At 45.5% G+C, this 19,224-nt stretch overlaps 1 protein-coding gene and 1 long non-coding RNA gene across 2 annotated transcripts; both read left to right on the top strand.

Moving 5' to 3' along the window:
- The first annotated feature begins 3,852 nt into the window (after nt 1-3,852).
- Nucleotides 3,853-5,040, top strand: LOC123073602 (expansin-B7-like). Its single transcript, XM_044496677.1, has 3 exons — nt 3,853-4,179; nt 4,369-4,559; nt 4,683-5,040. Exons 1-3 carry the CDS (start codon nt 3,853-3,855, stop codon nt 5,038-5,040), a joined length of 876 nt encoding a protein of 291 aa, XP_044352612.1.
- Nucleotides 5,041-17,179: 12,139 nt separating this feature from the next.
- LOC123073604 (uncharacterized) lies at nt 17,180-17,843 on the top strand. Its single transcript, XR_006435704.1, has 2 exons — nt 17,180-17,338; nt 17,423-17,843. It is a non-coding gene; the product is annotated as an uncharacterized lncRNA (long non-coding RNA).
- The last annotated feature ends 1,381 nt before the right edge of the window (nt 17,844-19,224 follow it).

The following is a 19,224-nucleotide window of genomic DNA, read 5'->3' on the forward strand; positions in this document are numbered from 1 at the left end:
TTCAAAAAGTATGGAGTAATGCATAAATTTTTACTCCCGCAAGTTTACTCCAGTACTCAGTTTAAAATTCAGTTTACTGTTAAATGACAGTAATTCAGTTTACTGTTAAATTTCAGTTTCACTAGCTAGTTTCCAACAAACAAAAGCCTATGCTTATGAAGAATAAATCAGCTGAAATGAGATACTGATCCTTTTTACTTTGTTTGTTCAGATTGTTGGAAATTTTAAGCTCTCAATCACTGAAGGCCACTGCAGTTCTTTGAATTCAACCATTTAGGTGAGCTACAACTAGGAGGATTTTGGAGTAGTACTCTGAAACTGTTGCTGTTAGAACATGCTGTTACTTGCTGTCAGTTAACTGAATCAGTACAAAACTCTTCTATGGAGTTAACCGAAGATCAGCAAGCAAATCAAAATCTGCAACACATTTTCTTCAGTCCGTAACTGACAACACAATTTCTTCAGTCTAGTGATGCAGCAATTGCTTCAGTCTAGTAAAGTGCCACTCCAAGCATAGCAAGTCCACTGACAGTACGCCAAATGAACAAATTGAGTTCAGGAATGTAACAATGGAGCAATCCAGTAGAAATTTTTACAAGAAAATAAGGTGGCCGGAGAAGATGGCGAGAAAAACAAGACCTTTTTACTCCGGCGAGCTCTTTGCCTTGATGCAGATGTGTGCCGATGCAGGTGAGTGGCACCGGCGTGCAGATGCAGGTGCGTCGGGACTGGCTTCGTGGTCGACGGCTTCCTTGCTGATGCGTGCAGGTGCAAGCGTGTGGCGCCGGCGGGGAGGTGGTCGACGAAGGCAGGGGAGAGATGACCCGCCGTGGAGTCCGAGAGAGGAGGGGGCCCCGCCGCCGTTCCGGCAACGTACACTCCCAATTCTCCGGATATAGACAAGCAGCGCTGCAACTCGCCGTCGGAGAGCAGGTCGGCAAAAAAAATCCAAAGTTGGCTGACTGGAGGATCTCGCCCTCGCTTCGCGGCGTCGGCGGCACCGTCATCGTCGACGGCGAGGACGACACCCGGCTGCTCGTCGGCCTTTAGGTTGTTGTTGGTGGTCCGGATCCGGTGCCTGCGGGCTCTCCGACGGCGGTTCCGACGCAACCGAAGCAAAGCGCGGCGGTAGCTGTGGGTTGGACTAACATGGGATCCAAATCAAGGATTTTTTTGAGAAAGGGGGAGCTTGGGGAGGCAGGCGAGCGGTAGCTACGGCGGCGGAGCAGGAGGCAGCTGCGGCGGGAGAGCGGGGGAGCAGGGGAGCTGCGGCGGCGGGAGAGCGGGGGAGAAGGGGAGCTGCGGCGGCGGGGAGCAGCGAAGCAGTGGCGGCGGAGAGCAGCGCAGCTGCTGCTTCTGTCGGAGGAGGAGGACAAGGAGCGCGGGTTTGGTCGGGAAAAACGAGAGGGTTTTCTTGCAACCGGTGGGCTCGTGTAAACTTGTTGGTTAGATAATCTCTGCACACAGGGCCTGGTTACTTTCACTGATGTCAACACTTTTGTTCCCTTTGTTCTGTTCTGACTTGTCCGCTTCGCCTCAGTCTCTTCGACGATGCCCAAATGCCGATCTTCCCATCGAATGTTAGCTCCCCCTCATTGTTATATCGAGGCCTGGCAACAGCTGTTAGGAACATTACCTTCCCAATGCTGTGAGTGTTTGACACGGTGCGCTTCGGTTCAGGTTCTCCTGGAAGTACATAGTAACTATTCTTCACTCTCGTCATGTCGAACCACTTCTCATCGATGTGAACCATATTCGTCATTGGTTTTAACATAGCCCGAGAAGTTGAGATCGAATTGTCATCGACCATGGACATACAAAATTTCAATCTCGCAAGCTTGTTCTCTAGCTTGAGGTGAGGCTTCACAGTGCTTGTGATGCGGTTGAGCTCATTCAACTGGAACCTCTTATGTAGGGTCGATCGGGCCACACCTAGAGACCGTGCCAGAGATCGAATTGTTCTTCTTTTATTCAGTGGGATTGTTGAGGTCCTCTCTAGATCCAGCTCCTTTCTCTTTTGGCCTGATCTTCCTGGCTTCTTGCTTGAGACATCTACTTCTTTGCCATCGGCAATTTGCGTTTTAGCCTCTTCCCAGATTCTTTCAACAGATCGTACACTTATGTCCAACAGGTTTGAGACTAGCAGCTTGTCGTCTGGTTGAACAGACCCATCTTTGAGCTCGATTACCAGCAAGGCAAAGTAAACACCATGCCTCTCCTTATCTGACAATTCTCTTCTCTTCTCTTGAAGTATCCAATTCATAACTTCATCCTCTTCCTCTTGAGCTTCATCCTCTTTCCCTTCATCTTCTTGAGGCATCCAATTCATATCTTCATCGTCTTCCTCTTGAGGCATCAAGTTCAAATCCATAGCCACATTCTCTGCCACTTGAGGTTCCTCCTTTTCAGGGACCCAATTCAAATTAATACCTTCATCATCTTCCTCTTGAGGCATCAAGTTCAAATCAATGGTTCCATGTTCTTCCTCTTGAGGCATCAAGTTCAAATCCATATTCATGTGTTCCTGCCATCAATGACAAAAGATGAGTACACCATGGTACCATAACAAGAATATACACACACAAAAAGAGTATTCTAAGATCAACAACATCATTTTTCTTCAGATTTGGAGTTTATTTTGCTTATACAATCAGGATGCATAATGTTACATATGTTGAATCAAGAAGGAAAATAGATAGATTATACTTAAAGCTCATTTGTGCAAAGCAAATACTGAGGATAGAAATATTCAGTTAACTGAAATTACCAAAAATACTAAGGATAAAAATTTCTGTACCTGAATTGACATCATCTGAATTTGCTAGTGCTACAAAGTTTTAACCTGGACTGATTTATGAATGCTGCTAGTGCTACAAACCTGAATTGGCATCATCTGAATTTGCTAGTGCTACAAAGTTTTAACCTGGACTGTTTTATGAATGCTGCTAGTGCTACAACAATTTGCATCCTCTGAATTTTACAGTTTCACTCTGAATTGGCATCATCTAAATTAGCATCATCTGATCTCTGAATTAATCATGCTCTCTTTAATTTTCTGATCAGTAACAGTAAATCAACAGTACTCTGATGAATAAGCACTGTACCTTCTACAGAGTGCAGAGGAGTAGCAGCAATAGCAGCACGGGCAGGATCAGAAGAGGAGAAGCAGCACGGGCAGGGTCAGAGGAGGAGCAGCAGCACGGGCAGGGGAGAGGGAGCAGCAGCAGCAGCACAGGCAGATCTCCACCGGCGAGCTCCTGGTCCACCAGATTGTCGAGGCAAGCTCCGGCGATGCCAGTAGGGGATCGTGGCGGCGCACGCGCGGGAGCTCCAGGAGGATGCGCGGGAGCACGAGGGAGGACGCACGCGGGGGCTCCAGGAGGATGCGCGGGGGCTCCAGGAGGGAAGCGCGCGGCCTCGAGGAAGACGTGGCAGGAGATTCCGGCGAAGCCCGCAGGCAGCGGGAGGAGACCACGGCGGCGCAGGTCTGGGCTGCGGCGGCAGAGGAGGTAATTGGCGAAGGCGGCGAGAGCAGGTACTTGGCGACGGAGGAGGAGCTCAGCTGGGCTCGCCGGCCCCTGGCGAATCACGCAGCTGGGCGGCGCCGGCCCCTGGCGACGCGCAGGCGACGGGCAGAGGAAGAAGACGGGGCGGAGGACTTGTTTGAAACGCTTTTGAAACCATGAGGATTTTTTTACAAAATTACCGGTGAACTACGCCCGCGACATGTTTTTTGGGACGGAGGGAGTACATTAATATTGGTCACTGTTGGCGCGCCCTGCCAGTTTCCGCCCGGCAGCCCCGCGCTCTAAATAGGGCAAGGCCCAGCGCCATCGGGCACAAGAGGCAACAATGGCACCCTCCTCCGTTTCCGTCGCGGCTGCTCTACTCCTCTGCATCCTCGTCGCCCATGCCCGTGGCTGCTGTGCCAAGCACCAGGCGCCTCCGCATCCCCCGGCCGTAACACCACCGTCCTACGGGGCCACTCCTCCTGCAGCCAATTCCAGCTGGCTCGCTGCCAAGGCGACATGGTACGGCGCGCGCCACGGCGCCGGGCCCGACGACAATGGTGGCGCTTGCGGGTTCAAGAACGTCAACTTGCCCCCCTTCTCCGCCATGACCTCCTGCGGTAACGAGCCGCTCTTCAAGGACGGCAAGGGCTGCGGCTCCTGCTACCAGGTACGACCCGGCCGCCGTACGTTAGCACTACTACTACACACTGCATGCATGCGTACCACTACATTATGGTCACATGCATGCATGCAGAGATATTCTACATAGTTCTTTTTTCTTTTGCGAATGTGTATGTGCAGCCTAACGTTGTAACTGATCATGGATGGTGGTCGATGGTGTGCAACGTAAATGCAGATAAGGTGCTTAAGGTCAAACCACCCTGCGTGCTCTGGTGTGCCGGAGACGGTGATCATCACGGACATGAACTACTATCCGGTCTCTCCCTACCACTTCGACCTCAGCGGCACTGCCTTTGGAGCCATGGCCAAGGACGGCCGCAACGACGAGCTTCGTAATGCGGGCATCATTGACATGCAGTTTCGGAGGTACCACACCCACCTATCTATTCCGCCGGTCACCATCATAACCATCGTATTATCTTACCAAGATGATATTTTGTGTTTGGGAGACGACATTTACTGACACTGGCGACTGGTATGGCTCTGCAGGGTGCCGTGCCAGTACCCGGGGCTGGCCGTGATGTTCCACGTGGAGAAGGGGTCGAACCCGTTCTACATGGCAATCCTGGTGGAATACGAGAACGGCGACGGCGATGTGAAACTGCTGGAAATCATGGAGTCACGTCCGGACGCTGGTAACGGCGGCGAGATGGCTCCAACGGGGGACTGGGTGCCCATGAAGGAGTCGTGGGGTTCCATCTGGAGGATGGATGCCCGACACCGCATGCAGGGGTCATTCTCGTTGCGCATCACTAACGAGTCTGGCAAGATGCTCGTCGGCGACCAGGTCATCCCCGCTGACTGGAAGCCAGAAAAAGTCTACAGCTCCGTCATCCAGTTTGATTAATTGATGGATCGACCATTTATGTGATGTCACTATATATGATTTCATTGACTTTATATTTATTTTATATGAAAATAATGGAAAGAGGAGTAGGGTTATATAATGACCTCATGAGACGGGCTTTAAAATTATAGAAAGACATACTTATGAATTATAAAAATGTGCTTATAGTTATTCAAATATTTGAATAATTAAAATAATATTTATGATGTGTAATTTTAAAAATATTTTTATTATTTTATCTTATATTACAGAAGCATTGTTATAATTCATATATATTATTTCAATTATGTTGATGTTTTTAAAATAATACATGAATATTCTCAAAGGTACATGAACATTTTTTTAGTTTGTTAATTTTGTTATATGTATAATATTTATAACTATCAATACTGCACGAAAAAAATGAACTTTATTGGTATTAGTGTGATTTATAATTTACAGACTTTTTACAGTTTTTAAATATGAACAATGCTAAATGGGCCGCACTGGTTCCAACCAATTTGAATAGCACAAGCTTTTAGTTCCACAGTACATTAAAACTAAGGGGCCAAAGTAGGCATATAAATCTATCCGGTGGAGTGGCTAGCATAGCTCGACCACGCTATTGAGTTCACACTTCGAACCTTGGCGTTTACCATTTTTTACTTAAGTTTTCTCATGTACTGACAGACACGACTCACTTGTCATCACTAGTAGAAAAAGGATCATCTGTCCCGGTTGGTAAGGGCCTTTTGTCCCGGTTGTTGAATCGGGGCTAAAGGGTCGTTACTAATGCCCTAGCCCTTTAGTCCCGGTTCTTACACGAACCGGGACAAATGGGCCTCCACGTGGCCGCTGCGGCCAGCCCAGGCAGGAGGGCCTTTGGTCCCGGTTGGTGACACCAACCGGGACCAAAAGGCATCCATGCATCAGCATTTCAGTGGCTGAGGTTTTTGTTTTTTTGAAAGGGGGGAGGGTATAGGGGATAATTTAGGGTGTGTAAGCTAGCTAACAGAGATAACTGTCCTCTCTTATTTCCGTGCTTGATTTACCAACGCTACTGCTATGCCTAAACATGGCTTAGATTAAAGTGAAGGCAACATGTGGTGCATGTCGAAAGTAATATTAATCCTAACTTGATCAAGTTTGATTAGTACTACTTTCGACATGCACCACATGCTTGTTGCCTTCACTTCATTCCAATCCATGTTCATTTCACCCACTCATATATAATAACTCTTCATGCCCGCATCATGCATCATCATAATAACAAGTCCTACTAATCATCATCATACAACTTCTACTCGTTATTAATAACAAGTCATACGATCATCATCCTCATAGTCATCGAACCAACCCAACTTAATTGTTCTTAGCACATGATCATCAGTATTAGGTAGGACCTAAATACCATCTTTAAGGTAAAATAGCATAAAACAATATAGACCCCGACTCTCCATTATGGAGAATGGAGATCATCCTGTCTCCAATTTTTGCGCTTCGCTTCCTTTTGCTTCCAAGAACCTCCTTGCGACTGTCCATACATTTTTTCCATTCTTTGATTTTCATGTCTCCACTTCTTTTAGAAATCCGGTATGGACAGTTGAGATTCGTAGGATGACCTGGTTGTATGTTCAAAACATCAAGGCTACCATTCTGATACATCAAATGAGGCACACAATCCTCTGGGATTATCTGTTGAAAACATAGTAATAACTTCATAGTTAGCAATGATGTACTAGTTTTAGAAGTATGCAAAAGATGCACGGATGTCGTAATAGTAAGAAATCTTACCAGGGTATCTCCATAGTAGTTACCGTAGTTCAACACGTGCACTAATGGCACGTATTGACCATAATGTGGAGGAGTTTTACAATAGATATTGTAATTCTCAAGATCAGTACAAAAACCGACCAAATGAGTTTTCTCCATATAAGTTAACTCAGAGCCATCGGTGTAGTAGGTTCTGTCTACCTTGTTCCGCACATTGTTTGAACAATCAAAATAAGCTGTCAATGAAAATAAGTTGTCAACTATTTTGAAATGAACAATATAAATTAGCTAATAACTATGTTTGGGAAACTCACATAGCGGTAGAATTGGAGGCGTATCAACAAGGACCCAAATGTCCATATTGTCTTGCTCGATGTCAGGATCACCAAGATCCATGGTGACAAGCATACCCTCATCAAAACTATACATCTTGCAAAATGCTTCCCAATTTTTGCAACCAAAATGGGTTACGCTCTCAGAATTATACAGATTTACTTCAAAATCTATATCATGATGGGTCCTTACGTGAATTTTCTTTGTTTCCATACTTTCATGGTCTTCAAAACCCACCCTCTCCAAGATGTAGCATCTTGAATGGCATGGGATAAGCTAGTCGAATTGTAAAAGATGAAAAGTACACGTTGAAATAGTTGAAGTCGTGCTTAATTACGAAAAAATAACACTTGTCGTCATTGCGTACCGTTTCAACATCGAAGGTCTCCTCCAGCTTAATACTGAAGCGCCGATCTTCGTCCAGGTGAGGCCTGTCGCACAGACCTCGGTCGTCGTGGCACCAGTCGCACTCCCACGGGAGACTTTCGTCGTCCGAGTACGACATTTCCTATGTTCATAATTCAAATATTAAACGTCTACAATTAAATATATGTACTAAAAACCTAAGTTAGACCATTATTATTCATCACGGGTTGACTATCGGTTTGTCGAGTCTTTTCTTGAAAACTCTCCGCTCACGTGGTGTATACATTCGACCGTTGGTGATGGTCGCTCCTCCATTTGTCCCCGAGTGCATTACACCAAAATGTCTAGCACACGGGAACGAAGGAGAAGCGACCCCCACGACAACAGTCGGGATTCTCCGTCCTCTCATATATATATATGGTGGAACTCTCCCTTACTGATTCCTCTCAGACATTTGCGACCGTCGGTGATGGTAGCTCCTTCCTTTCGTTCCCGAGTGCATTACACCAAATTGTCTAGCACACGGGAACGAAGGAGAAGCTACCCCCATGACAACAGTCGGGATTCTTCGTCCTCTCATATATGGTGGAGACTCAATAGACTTAAAGTCAACCCGACATATCGTTTAATTATCTTTCTAAAACCGCTTCGTGGCTGGTCTCACCTCGAGGTCGGAGGGGGTCGGTGACGGGGACGACGGCGGGTATGATGGAGGGGGGCTCCTAGATTTCTGCGAAAACAAAAACCCTATAAGCTATCAACTAATCATATGCATACGCGTTGCATAGTGCTCTCCAATTTTAGCATTCAAAGTAGGAGTAGTTTTCCAATTTGAGCATTCAATAAGCAAAATCAAATCACAAAATAAAGTAATATTCAAATTAGGATGCATTCAATTATAAGCAAAACTGCATCATCTCCATGCGTCCGTACATCGTCGAATATTATCACTAATACACCTCGAATACTATCATACATATAGCATCGCTAGTACAGCTAGAACCGTAGCGCCCGACGGGTATCGGCGCGGGCAGTTGATACCCAAAGAGAAGGAACCATCACAGGATCATAGCTCCAGTGAGATCCCTGAAGAACCTGCCAGGTATTGTCGAACCTGCACTCCAACGCAACCATGTAGCGACGGACATGCTCGTCCTCCTCGCTGACACGGTGACGTACCACCTCCGCGGTGTCCGGAAGCCTCGGCACCATCACTGGCCCACGCGACCGCCACCAAACGAGGATCGGGTCAATGACGGGCTGGCTCCTCACCAACCTACGCCACCCGGAAGGTAGCTCCTCCCAAAACCAGCCCGGCGGAGCCCAGTCCCGGACATGGCCCCTCTGATCAAGCCGGCCTCCTCCGCCGAGTCGACGACGAGGATGCGGGATTGGCATCGTCGACGTCGATGCGGGAATAATTGCTTTAACTAAAAAAATAAACTAGTTCTATTAATTTTCTTGCTAAAAATAAACTACTTCTATAGTAAAATAAACTAGTTTTATTAAATAAACTAGTTCAACTACTAAGCACTTACTATAAATAGAATAAAGTAGTAATTACTAAAAATAAACTAGTTTAACTAGTTCTATTATTTTTCTAACTAATTCTATTAAACACTTTCTCTTCTTATTCTATGAACAAAATTACAACAGAAAAAAATCATAAAAATTCTATGAACAAGATAAATTCTATGAACAAAATTACAACAGAAAAAATTATAAAAATTCTATGAAAAAAATTGACATATTCTTTGCATATATATATGAACACACAAACATTTGCATATTCAACAATAATATCACAAAAAAATCTATGAACAGAAAAAAATTCTAACTTTTGCATATTCATTTATGAACAAATTACAATAACTCAATTAACTACACATCTAAATTAACTACACATCTAAATTAGGAAAATTCATATGAGCTCACTAAGGGGGCGGCGATCGACGAGGAGGCAGGGCACGGGGGCGACGGTGAGGGGCGCGGCCACGGGCGACGAGGAGGCAGGGGGCGGCGACGGCGACGGTGAGGGGCGCGGCGACGGGCGACGAGGAGGCAGGGGGCAGAGGTGAGGGGCGCGGCCAATAACCAATAGCGGACCTAGATGCCCATATAGATTTCTACATATTTCACGAAGATCTTTTATCGGTTGAACCACGATGTCAAGGATTCGGTTAATCTCGTATGCAATTCCCTTTGTCCGGCGATATGTTACTTGCCCGAGATTCGATCGTCTGTATCTCTATACCTAGTTCAATCTCGTCACCGGCAAATCTCTTTACTCGTTCCGTAATACAAGATCCCGTGACTAACTCATTAGTCACATTGCTTGCAAGCTCTTTAAGATGTTGTATTACCGAGAGGGCCAACAAATCCCAGTCCTGATCCATGCCAACCAAACAGATACCTTCGGAGATACCTGTAGAGCACCTTTATGATCACCCAGTTACGAAGTGACGTTTGGATAAACACAAAGTATTCCTCCGATGTCAGGAAGCTACACGATCTCATGGTCTAAGGAACAGATACTTCAAATGAAGAAAGCTATAGCAAATAAACTAAACAATCTGATGCTAAGCTTACGGTTGGGTCTTGTCCATCGCATAATTCTCCTAATGATGTGATCCCGTTATCAAATGACAACTCATGTCTATGGTTAGGAAACCTTAACCAGCTTTGATCAACGAGCTAGTGTAGTAGATGCTCACTAGGGACATTGTGTTGTCTATGTATTCACACATGTATTTAAGTTTCCGGTCAATACAATTTTAGCATGAATAATAAACTTTTGTCATAAACAAGGAAATATAATAATAACCAATTTGTTATTGCCTCTAGGTCATATTTCCAACAAAGCTCGGGAAAATGGAACACCGAGAGCCTATATATGCTGGATAGATATGGTGGAGAAATGCTCGAGAAGGACATGGATGGATGGTGGCAGCTGCAAGCTCGGCGAGGAAGGTGTTCCATTCTAAATACTATGTTCTTGGTGAAGATTTACTTGGCAATTTCTTCCACGTATTCTCATGTGCAATATGAACATTCAAGAAAGCTCTGAGAACACTGGACTCGGTGTAGAAGATGATGGGAGGAGCGGTGAGGTTGTGCTGGGCATGAGAGAGAGAGAGAGAGAGAGAGAGAGAGAGAGTAAGTGCATTGTTTATGACTCATTATCTTTTTCTGGAGGGGTTTACAATTTATTAGCTCTCATACAAATATATTTACATCATGGGTCCCATCTATTCAGGTCTTTACATTTCTTTGAAAATACAAAAAAAGACGGCTCCGGCTGAAACTAGTGCGAATCAAATCTCAAAACGTCATGGTGGCAGTGAATATTACATATACATTTTCATTTTCAAAGAAAATAAATATAACCAAGAAGTCAAAATTAAAAAGATTTCAATTTTTTTTAAATAACTGTAAAGACATATTTTGTTGAATAGTTATAAAAAAATGTTGTTAATGGGTAATTTACATTGACATGACCGTTTGGTCAAAAGGCATGAGTGCATTGTACTATTATATATGAGGAAAGCAGCACTGGGAAAAAGTTAAGATATAAGACCCTTCGGGAGAAATTTAAGCAGGTAACCACTTGGAAAAAGCATGCCTCTGAGCTGAGTGGACTTTCACCTATGAGCATACATATGTGTATATTAAGAAACGCGAGTGGCCAAGAACAGATCATACCAAAATCTTGTGCGTACTCCACTACTAGTCCTCCCAACCATTCCTCGTAAAAACTACTAAGAACGGGGAGAGAGAATGGCTGAGAAGCGCTGCGACATGATCATGGAGCGTCCTTCTTCCTACCACGCACGCAGCGCTGCTCTCCTGCTGGCTCTCCTCCTATGCTGCGCCTTGGTGTGCTCGGCCACGGCGCCCCCAGGTAAAGTACTCGACTGTATATTCTCCTTTCTTCCCTCGAATATATAGAAGTTAGCAATTTTCATCCGTGCATGTGGTTGCATGTGAATTGGTGACTATAAAAAATAATACGTACGTGCGTGCAGTATTTCTGGACGGAGACCGTGACGGCCAAAGTCCTCCGGCGCCTTTTCCCTCACGCCACAGGAAAACGGACTGCCCAGGCTGCGGCCACACGGGGACATCGGCACGCCGGAAGACCTTGGAGGTTGCAGCCAACGTCGACCCTTCCGCATGAAGCACCTCCGGTAGATATGCTGCATGCGATATGCTATGTGGAGCATATCGTTGTGTAGTTACATGTACGATCAATGGTTTGTGCCAAAGATTTTAAATAAAGGATCAGCTAGCGTCGAGGTTGATTTTATGTGGATCTTTGTTCTCCTGGCCGGACTGTGTTGCTGCGCGGTTGCGCGGCCGCCGGGGACATCGGCTGGCCGCAAGACCTTGCAGGTTGCAGCCAACGTCGACCCTTCCGCATGAAGCACCTCCGATACATATGCTGCATGCGATATAGTACTATGAATATATTGTTATGTACCAGTTACATGTACGATCAATGGTTTGTGCCAAAGATTTTGAATAAACGATAAGCTAGCTATCATGCATACGACCGTACGTACCTACGCCCAGCTTGATTTTATGTGGAGCTTCTTGTCCTGGCGGGCCTATGTTGCTGCGCCTGGCGCTTGTGCATGAGGATTGAACCAACTCGCGAAAACCTGAAACTGCAGCCGACAACGTGCGGCCCAGGCACATGCGTCCTTTCCGGAACAAGTACATGTTGTTTTTTAAAACGAGCTCATGAATATTTTCATTATTTTTAGTTTTGGTGAATTGGGAGATTGTTTGCCGGCCAATTCAGTATGGGGGTCTTGGAGTTCTGAACACCAACAAGTTTACACGAGCCCACCGGTTGCGATGGCCGTGGTATGAATATAAGGAGCCCACCAATATGTGGGTGGGGATGGGAGACCCATGCGATGAGGACCTAAATTTTTTCTATGCTTCCACTACTATCACCATTGGCAACGGTGCGAAGACCCCCTTTTTGGGACTCACCGTGGCTTCATGGACGCAAGCCAAAAGACATTGCCCCGCTCATTCACAAAGCGTCAAAGAGAAAGAATTGGAAGGTTCGGGAGGCCCTCTCACACAATGCATAGATCCTCAAGATCAAACCGCCCACCATCATCTCTGCAGAGCACATCAGACAGTTCTTCACCTTATGGGCGCTTTTACAGGAGGTCCAACTTGACGATCTCACTGAGGATGACATTGTGTGGAAGCATACGGCTAGTGGGACCTACTCGGCGGCATCCGCATACAAGGCGCAATTCTTAGGAATGGTTCTTACACCCTTGGACAAAATGGGCGCTTTTACAGGAGGTCCAACTTGACGATCTCACTGAGGATGACATTGTGTGGAAGCATACGGCTAGTGGGACCTACTCGGCGGCATCCGCATACAAGGCGCAATTCTTAGGAATGGTTCTTACACCCTTGGACAAAATGGTTTGGAAGGCTTGGGCTCCCCCAAAAGTCAAGTTCTTCGCTTGGTTAGTGCTACAAGACAGAATTTGGACTGCCGATCGTTTGGCAAAACGTGCGTGGCCCAACTGTAATCTCTGCCCTCTCTGCATGAGAGTGCAGGAATGTGGGCCTCATCTTTTCTACAAATGCCGCTACGCACGGAGGCTCTAATCTTTGATCATTGACAAATTCCACATTCTCGGTCTTGACACCAACGGTTGGCCCCTGTTCGACTCGGTTGAGGCTTGGTGGGCAAGTACTTGCGACACCACCACGCCAAACCGTCAAGCCAAGGCGTCCCTTACCATGCTTGTTTCGTGGACTGTCTGGAACGAGCGAAACGCAAGGGTCTTCAAGCACAGGAGCGCTCCTCCAACTATATTGCTTGCCTCTATAGAGACCGAGGCCAACCTTTGGGTCATCGCCGGTGCCAAAAAATTATGGTCCATCATTTTGCGAGAGTGATCTCATGTCGTGTATTGAGTGACTTGTAATAAACTCTATTCTCTCTTATTTAATGGATGAGGCAAAGCTTTTGCCTCCGTTTAAAAAAAATATTTTTAGTTTTTAGACATGCGTACATTTTCATTAAACAAACCACACTAAAGTTGTTATTGAACAAACCCGATAACTGATGTGCCAGCCCGGCCCGGCCCGAGCTCCCTGTCAGTTAATTTAGATAATGGGCATTAAGGCCTGACACGATATAATATGCTGGAATGGGCATGGCCCGACACAAGAACAGGACTGAATAGGCCTGAAGACACTAGGTGGGCCACTTATTTAATTATATACTCCTTCCGTCCCAGAATATAAGAACGTTTTTGACACTAGCAAAGAAGTATCAAAAACGTTCTTATATTCTGGGACAGAGGGAGTATTTGATTTTTACGTAAGTAAAGAACAGAGAAAAGAAAAGAACGACCCACTAGGCCCGCTAAAGAATGGAAACTTAATCTGTTGGGTTCACGTCCAAACAACCTGGAATAGGTGCCGCACGGATTAAGTTTCCATTCTTTAGTTAAATGTATAACAACCTGGAATAGGTGCTGCACGGATTCCCCTAAAAAAAGGTGCTGCACAGATTCCATTTGTTGGGTTCACTTGAGATCGACAAATCATGGGCAAACTTAAGATCGATTAGAGTCCTACGTCACGGAATGTGACATGCAACAGCAAAGTAGGCTGGATCATCATTAGACACATATATTACCGGAGTTTGCTGCAGCTTTAGGGACCAAATTCAGCTTTGAAAAATTTGAATGTGAAATAAACAACTATTTTAAATGAGCTTTGAAAACTCAGCCAAAATCCAATTCGGGCAATTTACAGTGTCTTGGCTGAAGTATGTCCTGGTATACTTCAGTGCCACAGCAAACCCACACTTGATTTTGTTGAAGCTAAAGCCCAAACAAACAAGGCAACAATCCTTTATGTTACTATATGCTGTTTTTCTTATCATTTATTTAAAGACTAGCACGTTGGACCGGTCTAGTCATACATATCTTTTTGTTTCTGCTCTCATTTCTTTTTCTTCACTTTTCTCTTAGGTAAATGTATTTTTTATTATCCCTCTATGTTTTTCATTTCCTTTTTCGTTTTATTTTTTTTCTCCCATTTTCTTTTTTTCACTTTTTATTCATTTTCAGTTATTTGTTTTTCAAGAGTAAACATTTTCAAATACTACATCAAGTATTAAAAATGTTTATTAGGTATTAAAAGTTCTTATCATGTATTAAATTTTATATCACATATTTTCTCTTAAAACATACAACATGGTATCTAAAAAATATTCAGCATGTACTCAGAAATGCTCATCGTGCATGTTTTCTCAAAACTGTTCATCAGGTATTTAAAAGTATTCATCTGTTTTAAAAAGTGTTCTTTGTGTATTTAAAAAGTGCATCTTGTATTAAAAATCTTTAATTTGTTTTTTATAAATGTTCATCATGTATAAAAACAATGTTTATCTTGTATTTTAAAAAATCCAATCACGCATTCTTAAATAGCCATTGATAATGGTTTAAAGACATGATGACCAGATTTCCAAATACAGATGAACATCTTTTATGTATGCGCTGAACATTCTCCATGCCACATTCTTAAGCACAGACATTGCTGGACCAGCACATCTACCGTGCGGGGCTTTTGAGCTTTTTATTGATCCCCACTTTTTTTATGGATTTTATTGATCCCCACTTGTGGACTTGGTAATTCCACGGTCTAAATTTCTCCAGGAGGCGGGTATGAGCAGCTTGTTGAAATTCCACGGTCTCACTTGAATAGTGCTCATGGCCGTTTGGTCAAAACTATATGCGTGCATTATACTAATACTATATGAAGAAACGGTCAAATATCACAAAGACTTTTTCTTCTAAGAAGATATCATAGACTTTCTTGAGAAATTAAAGATTGTATGTTGATAAATCCCATTGCAGCCAAAGGAAACTTGCTGGAAACACATCTTTGTTGACTGCTGACAAAGGAACTTTGACTGTGTGAGCAAATATAGGTATATATATAAGCTTCTACTTACGCGAGCAGCTAGCAGGAAGAGATCATAGGTATCCGAAACTTCGGTGCAGCACCAGCCGTAGTCCAATTCTCCTGGTGCTACCATTCCTTGTGAGAAACACTGAGAAGCGCTGGGACGTGATCATGGAGCGCTCTTCCACCCATGTTGCGCTCTTGCTGGCTCTCATCGTATGCTGTTCCATGGCATCCTCGGCCGCGGCAGCCCGAGGTAACTACTGAATTGTTGTTTCCCTTTCATACACACTCTTTTCCACGAGAAACAAAAAGGAACTAATCTTCTATTCTTAAATAGCTACAACCCACTATCAATTTTTCCTAGACATGCAAAACATGCCACATAAGCAAATCATGCATGCAAGTTATAAAGTACATTGTTTTCGTATTACTCTATGTAGAATTGCTGTCACGTCATCAATTCATGCATGTTAGTCATAAGTTTACTTTTACGTTAGATTGTGTATTGACAGTATATGTGCTAGGGCGACCAGAACATACCTATGTAGTGCACCCTTCACATTTTTGTTAGAGACACATTATTTTAAATGCAATTCAATTTTCCTCTTTTTATACCCTTTATCGCTTCCCATTAGTTCTAGATATTCCTGTAGCAACTTTATGCATTTCGTTTAAAAAGGTTCCTTCGGCAACGCATGGGGCATCATGTATCTAGTATGTTTAATTATTATGTCTGGCCGGATTATGTGCATGCAGCTTTTGTGGACGGAAACCGTGAAGGAGAACGTCCTCCCGCGCCTTGGGCCTCGGGCAGGAGGTCAGCGGAGTGTCCAGGATGCGGAAGCACTTCATCGCTGCCGTTGACTGCCAGACTTGCGCCACACCGAAAGAACCTGCAGGTTGCTGCAAACGTCGACTTCTACGCATGAATCACATGTGGAAGTTTTCGTTGTATGCATACAAGTATCATGCACAGCCATGTTGATGCTCTCGCTATTGTTGTCCTCTTTTGTATGTACATATTTACATTTTAATATAGAAAATACCCTTGAATAATTGTTCTATGGTTCTTGGCTTAAAAAAGTGGTGCTGCTATCATTGGCGTCGCCCAGAAGTGGACCCATCAGCCTTTGTGTCTGCTGCGACAACCTACCGGCAAGCTCGTTTGTCCAAGTGACTACATCGAAGCATTCAAGGTGCACATTGATGTGAAGCCATTTGACATCCAAGATGTGGAAATACATATATTCTACTTCATGAATGCAAATACTTGTACTCCCTTGGTTTATTCAATCAAGTTAAGTCACCGAGTTTCAAACAGTAAAACAAATAAAAAGAAAACAAGACCACAACCGGTCGAATCTGAGATTTCATAGCTCATACATATAGTCTACGAGAGGCTCGTAAGCCAAACTGATTGAATAAACCTTGTGCAACCTATTCTAGCCGGCTGCACCCAGAGGCTATAAGTACCTACACGTCCACATGCTGCAGTGATGACCACATATGGATTGAAGCCGTAGCCTTGTAGATTTTTATGGAAAAGGCGTAGCCTTGTAGATAACCTGCAATAACTCTTTTATTTGAATCGTCAAGAACTTTGACCGGCCATTAAGTGAACTGACTCCATCAAGACGGTTCTTCAGAGTAGGTAGTACATAATATCCGATATCTCTACGTATCTATATTTATACGAGAGAGGTCTTTGCGCTGCACAAGCCTTGCACACATAACTTCCCTCTGCCGTTGTCGTAGAGCCAATTGAAATTACTGAAAAGTGGTGTTCATATGATGAGATCTTCCTCTTCTTCCATGGTACCAGCCATGGGAATCCTGGCTGTTATACTCATATGCTGCACCCTGCCATGCTCAGCTGCCATACAAGGTAACTTGTTCTACTAGGTTAACTCTGCAGCAGTAATGTATTTATTCTACGTATACACTCTGTTAACTTGTGATGTGCATGCAGTTCATACGGAGGGATACCGTCAGGGACAGAGCCCTCCGGCGCCACATGCAGCGCCACGCCAGGGTACGGCATGCTGCCGCCGCCCCAACGCTACACCGCCGGCACCTGCAGCGCCGGACCGCAAGACCCAGCAGCAGGCTGTTCCAGTGCCATCGATGTGATGGACAATCCTACGCGCTCGGAAAGTTTACCGTTTTTGGTGCCAGAGTGAAGTAGTGACAGTGCCAGCGAAATGTTGCTAGAGTCCAGAAAACTAAGTATGGAGATGGCTCTATCGTTCTTTATAAAAAGCAAATCTTTCAACAAGATGGCTCTGTGCGTCATTTCGTAATAATTTGTATGAGTTTTAATATCAAGTACCTATTGTCATGTATGTTGCGACACACACAAAAAAAGTGGATAAGAGTGTTCTTTCTAAGCTCATCATGTCTACCATCTCATTCCTCTCAATTTTCTGTAGTGCCGCTCACAGTACATGAGGCTAGAGAGCAGGAACAGAGCGAAAAAAAAAACCATTTTCTCCTCGGGCGTCACCCCGCATGTGACGGGGAGGTCAACCTAGCCGCTGCAACCGCTGCCGCCGGGCCTCCCTCCTCCTCCTCCCTCGCTGCAAGCGGCGGAGGGGGTATCTTCCTCGCCGAGTGCTGGAGGCTGGCGCAGGCAGACTTTCGGGGATCCATATACGGCGTTAAAGCAGCGCGCCACACCACGGCCTCGCACCGGAGCACGTGATGACGCGCGGGTGTGGTCGCGGTGTGACGGGCTATGCAATGGTTGTGCACATTTGAAGTAGTGGCGTCGGTCGAGTCGATCCATTGCTCAGCCGCTGTGGGCCGAGGGCAGCGTGGGATGCCGGCAGATGCTTACATCGTGGCAGTTCGCTGGCGTTGCTGGATTCGGCCTCCCCCTCCCCTCCTAGTGTAGGTATGTGGCTCGGTGGTCAGGGGTGGACCAATGGGTTGGTGCTGGTGATTCATCTCGTGGCACGCGTATGTTGGAGAGGGTTGGCAGGGGCTCTTCAGGGAGGGAAGCAGGGGCTTCCCGTCCTGAACGTCGACAAGGTCTAGAGGTGCCAAATCGGGATCAATGGGCAGCTACAACATGGTTTGCGGCTGTCGGAGCTTTCCCTGCCTAGATCTGGCCGTTGGGGGCCTAGTCATGCCAGGGTGCCTGCTTTGGGTTGGAAGGAGGGGCCTTCTGCATCTTATCGGGTGACGCCATCCATGTGCAGTGACCATAGTCGAGGGGCGTCTCGGAGCCACGGTTCTTGTGGCGGAACCCGCGACTCAGGTGTTGTCTAGTGGCCATGGCCATGTGGGCGGCGTGGTGACCAAGAAGGTGGCGGTGGTGCGGCAGGTTTCTGGCTATACCACGTATCAATGGCGGTGAGAGGTGGCCAGGGTGAAAACATGTTCTATCTTTGGCAGGGTGGTGGCGGTATTTATTGGCATAGCCCCCTTATTGAAAGTGTCGTCGTGGTTACTTAGTGTCCTCGTTTGCTAAATGGGAAACCCTGATCCTTGTATCAGGTGGTGTGGCCGCTCCGGCATTGTGACCTTCCTGAAGGCGACGTGTATGAGCCCATGGTTTGTCTTGCACAGCTTCGTCTCTTCACGGTGACTCGTTCATAGTTCACGGCTCCAGAGGCTTCACTCTTCCTACTTGTTGTTTGCTTGGATTTGCATGGGGTGGTGTAGTTGTTCTTTAGCGTCGATGTCCTGCCTTGCGTCTGTGTGGTGTGGTGTGTTGTTGTACGTGCTGAGTTGTTTGGTGGCCATTGATTTACATATAAATTGGGGGTA

This window comes from Triticum aestivum, chromosome 3D (genome assembly GCF_018294505.1).
Source record: "Triticum aestivum cultivar Chinese Spring chromosome 3D, IWGSC CS RefSeq v2.1, whole genome shotgun sequence".
NCBI lineage: Eukaryota > Viridiplantae > Streptophyta > Magnoliopsida > Poales > Poaceae > Triticum > Triticum aestivum.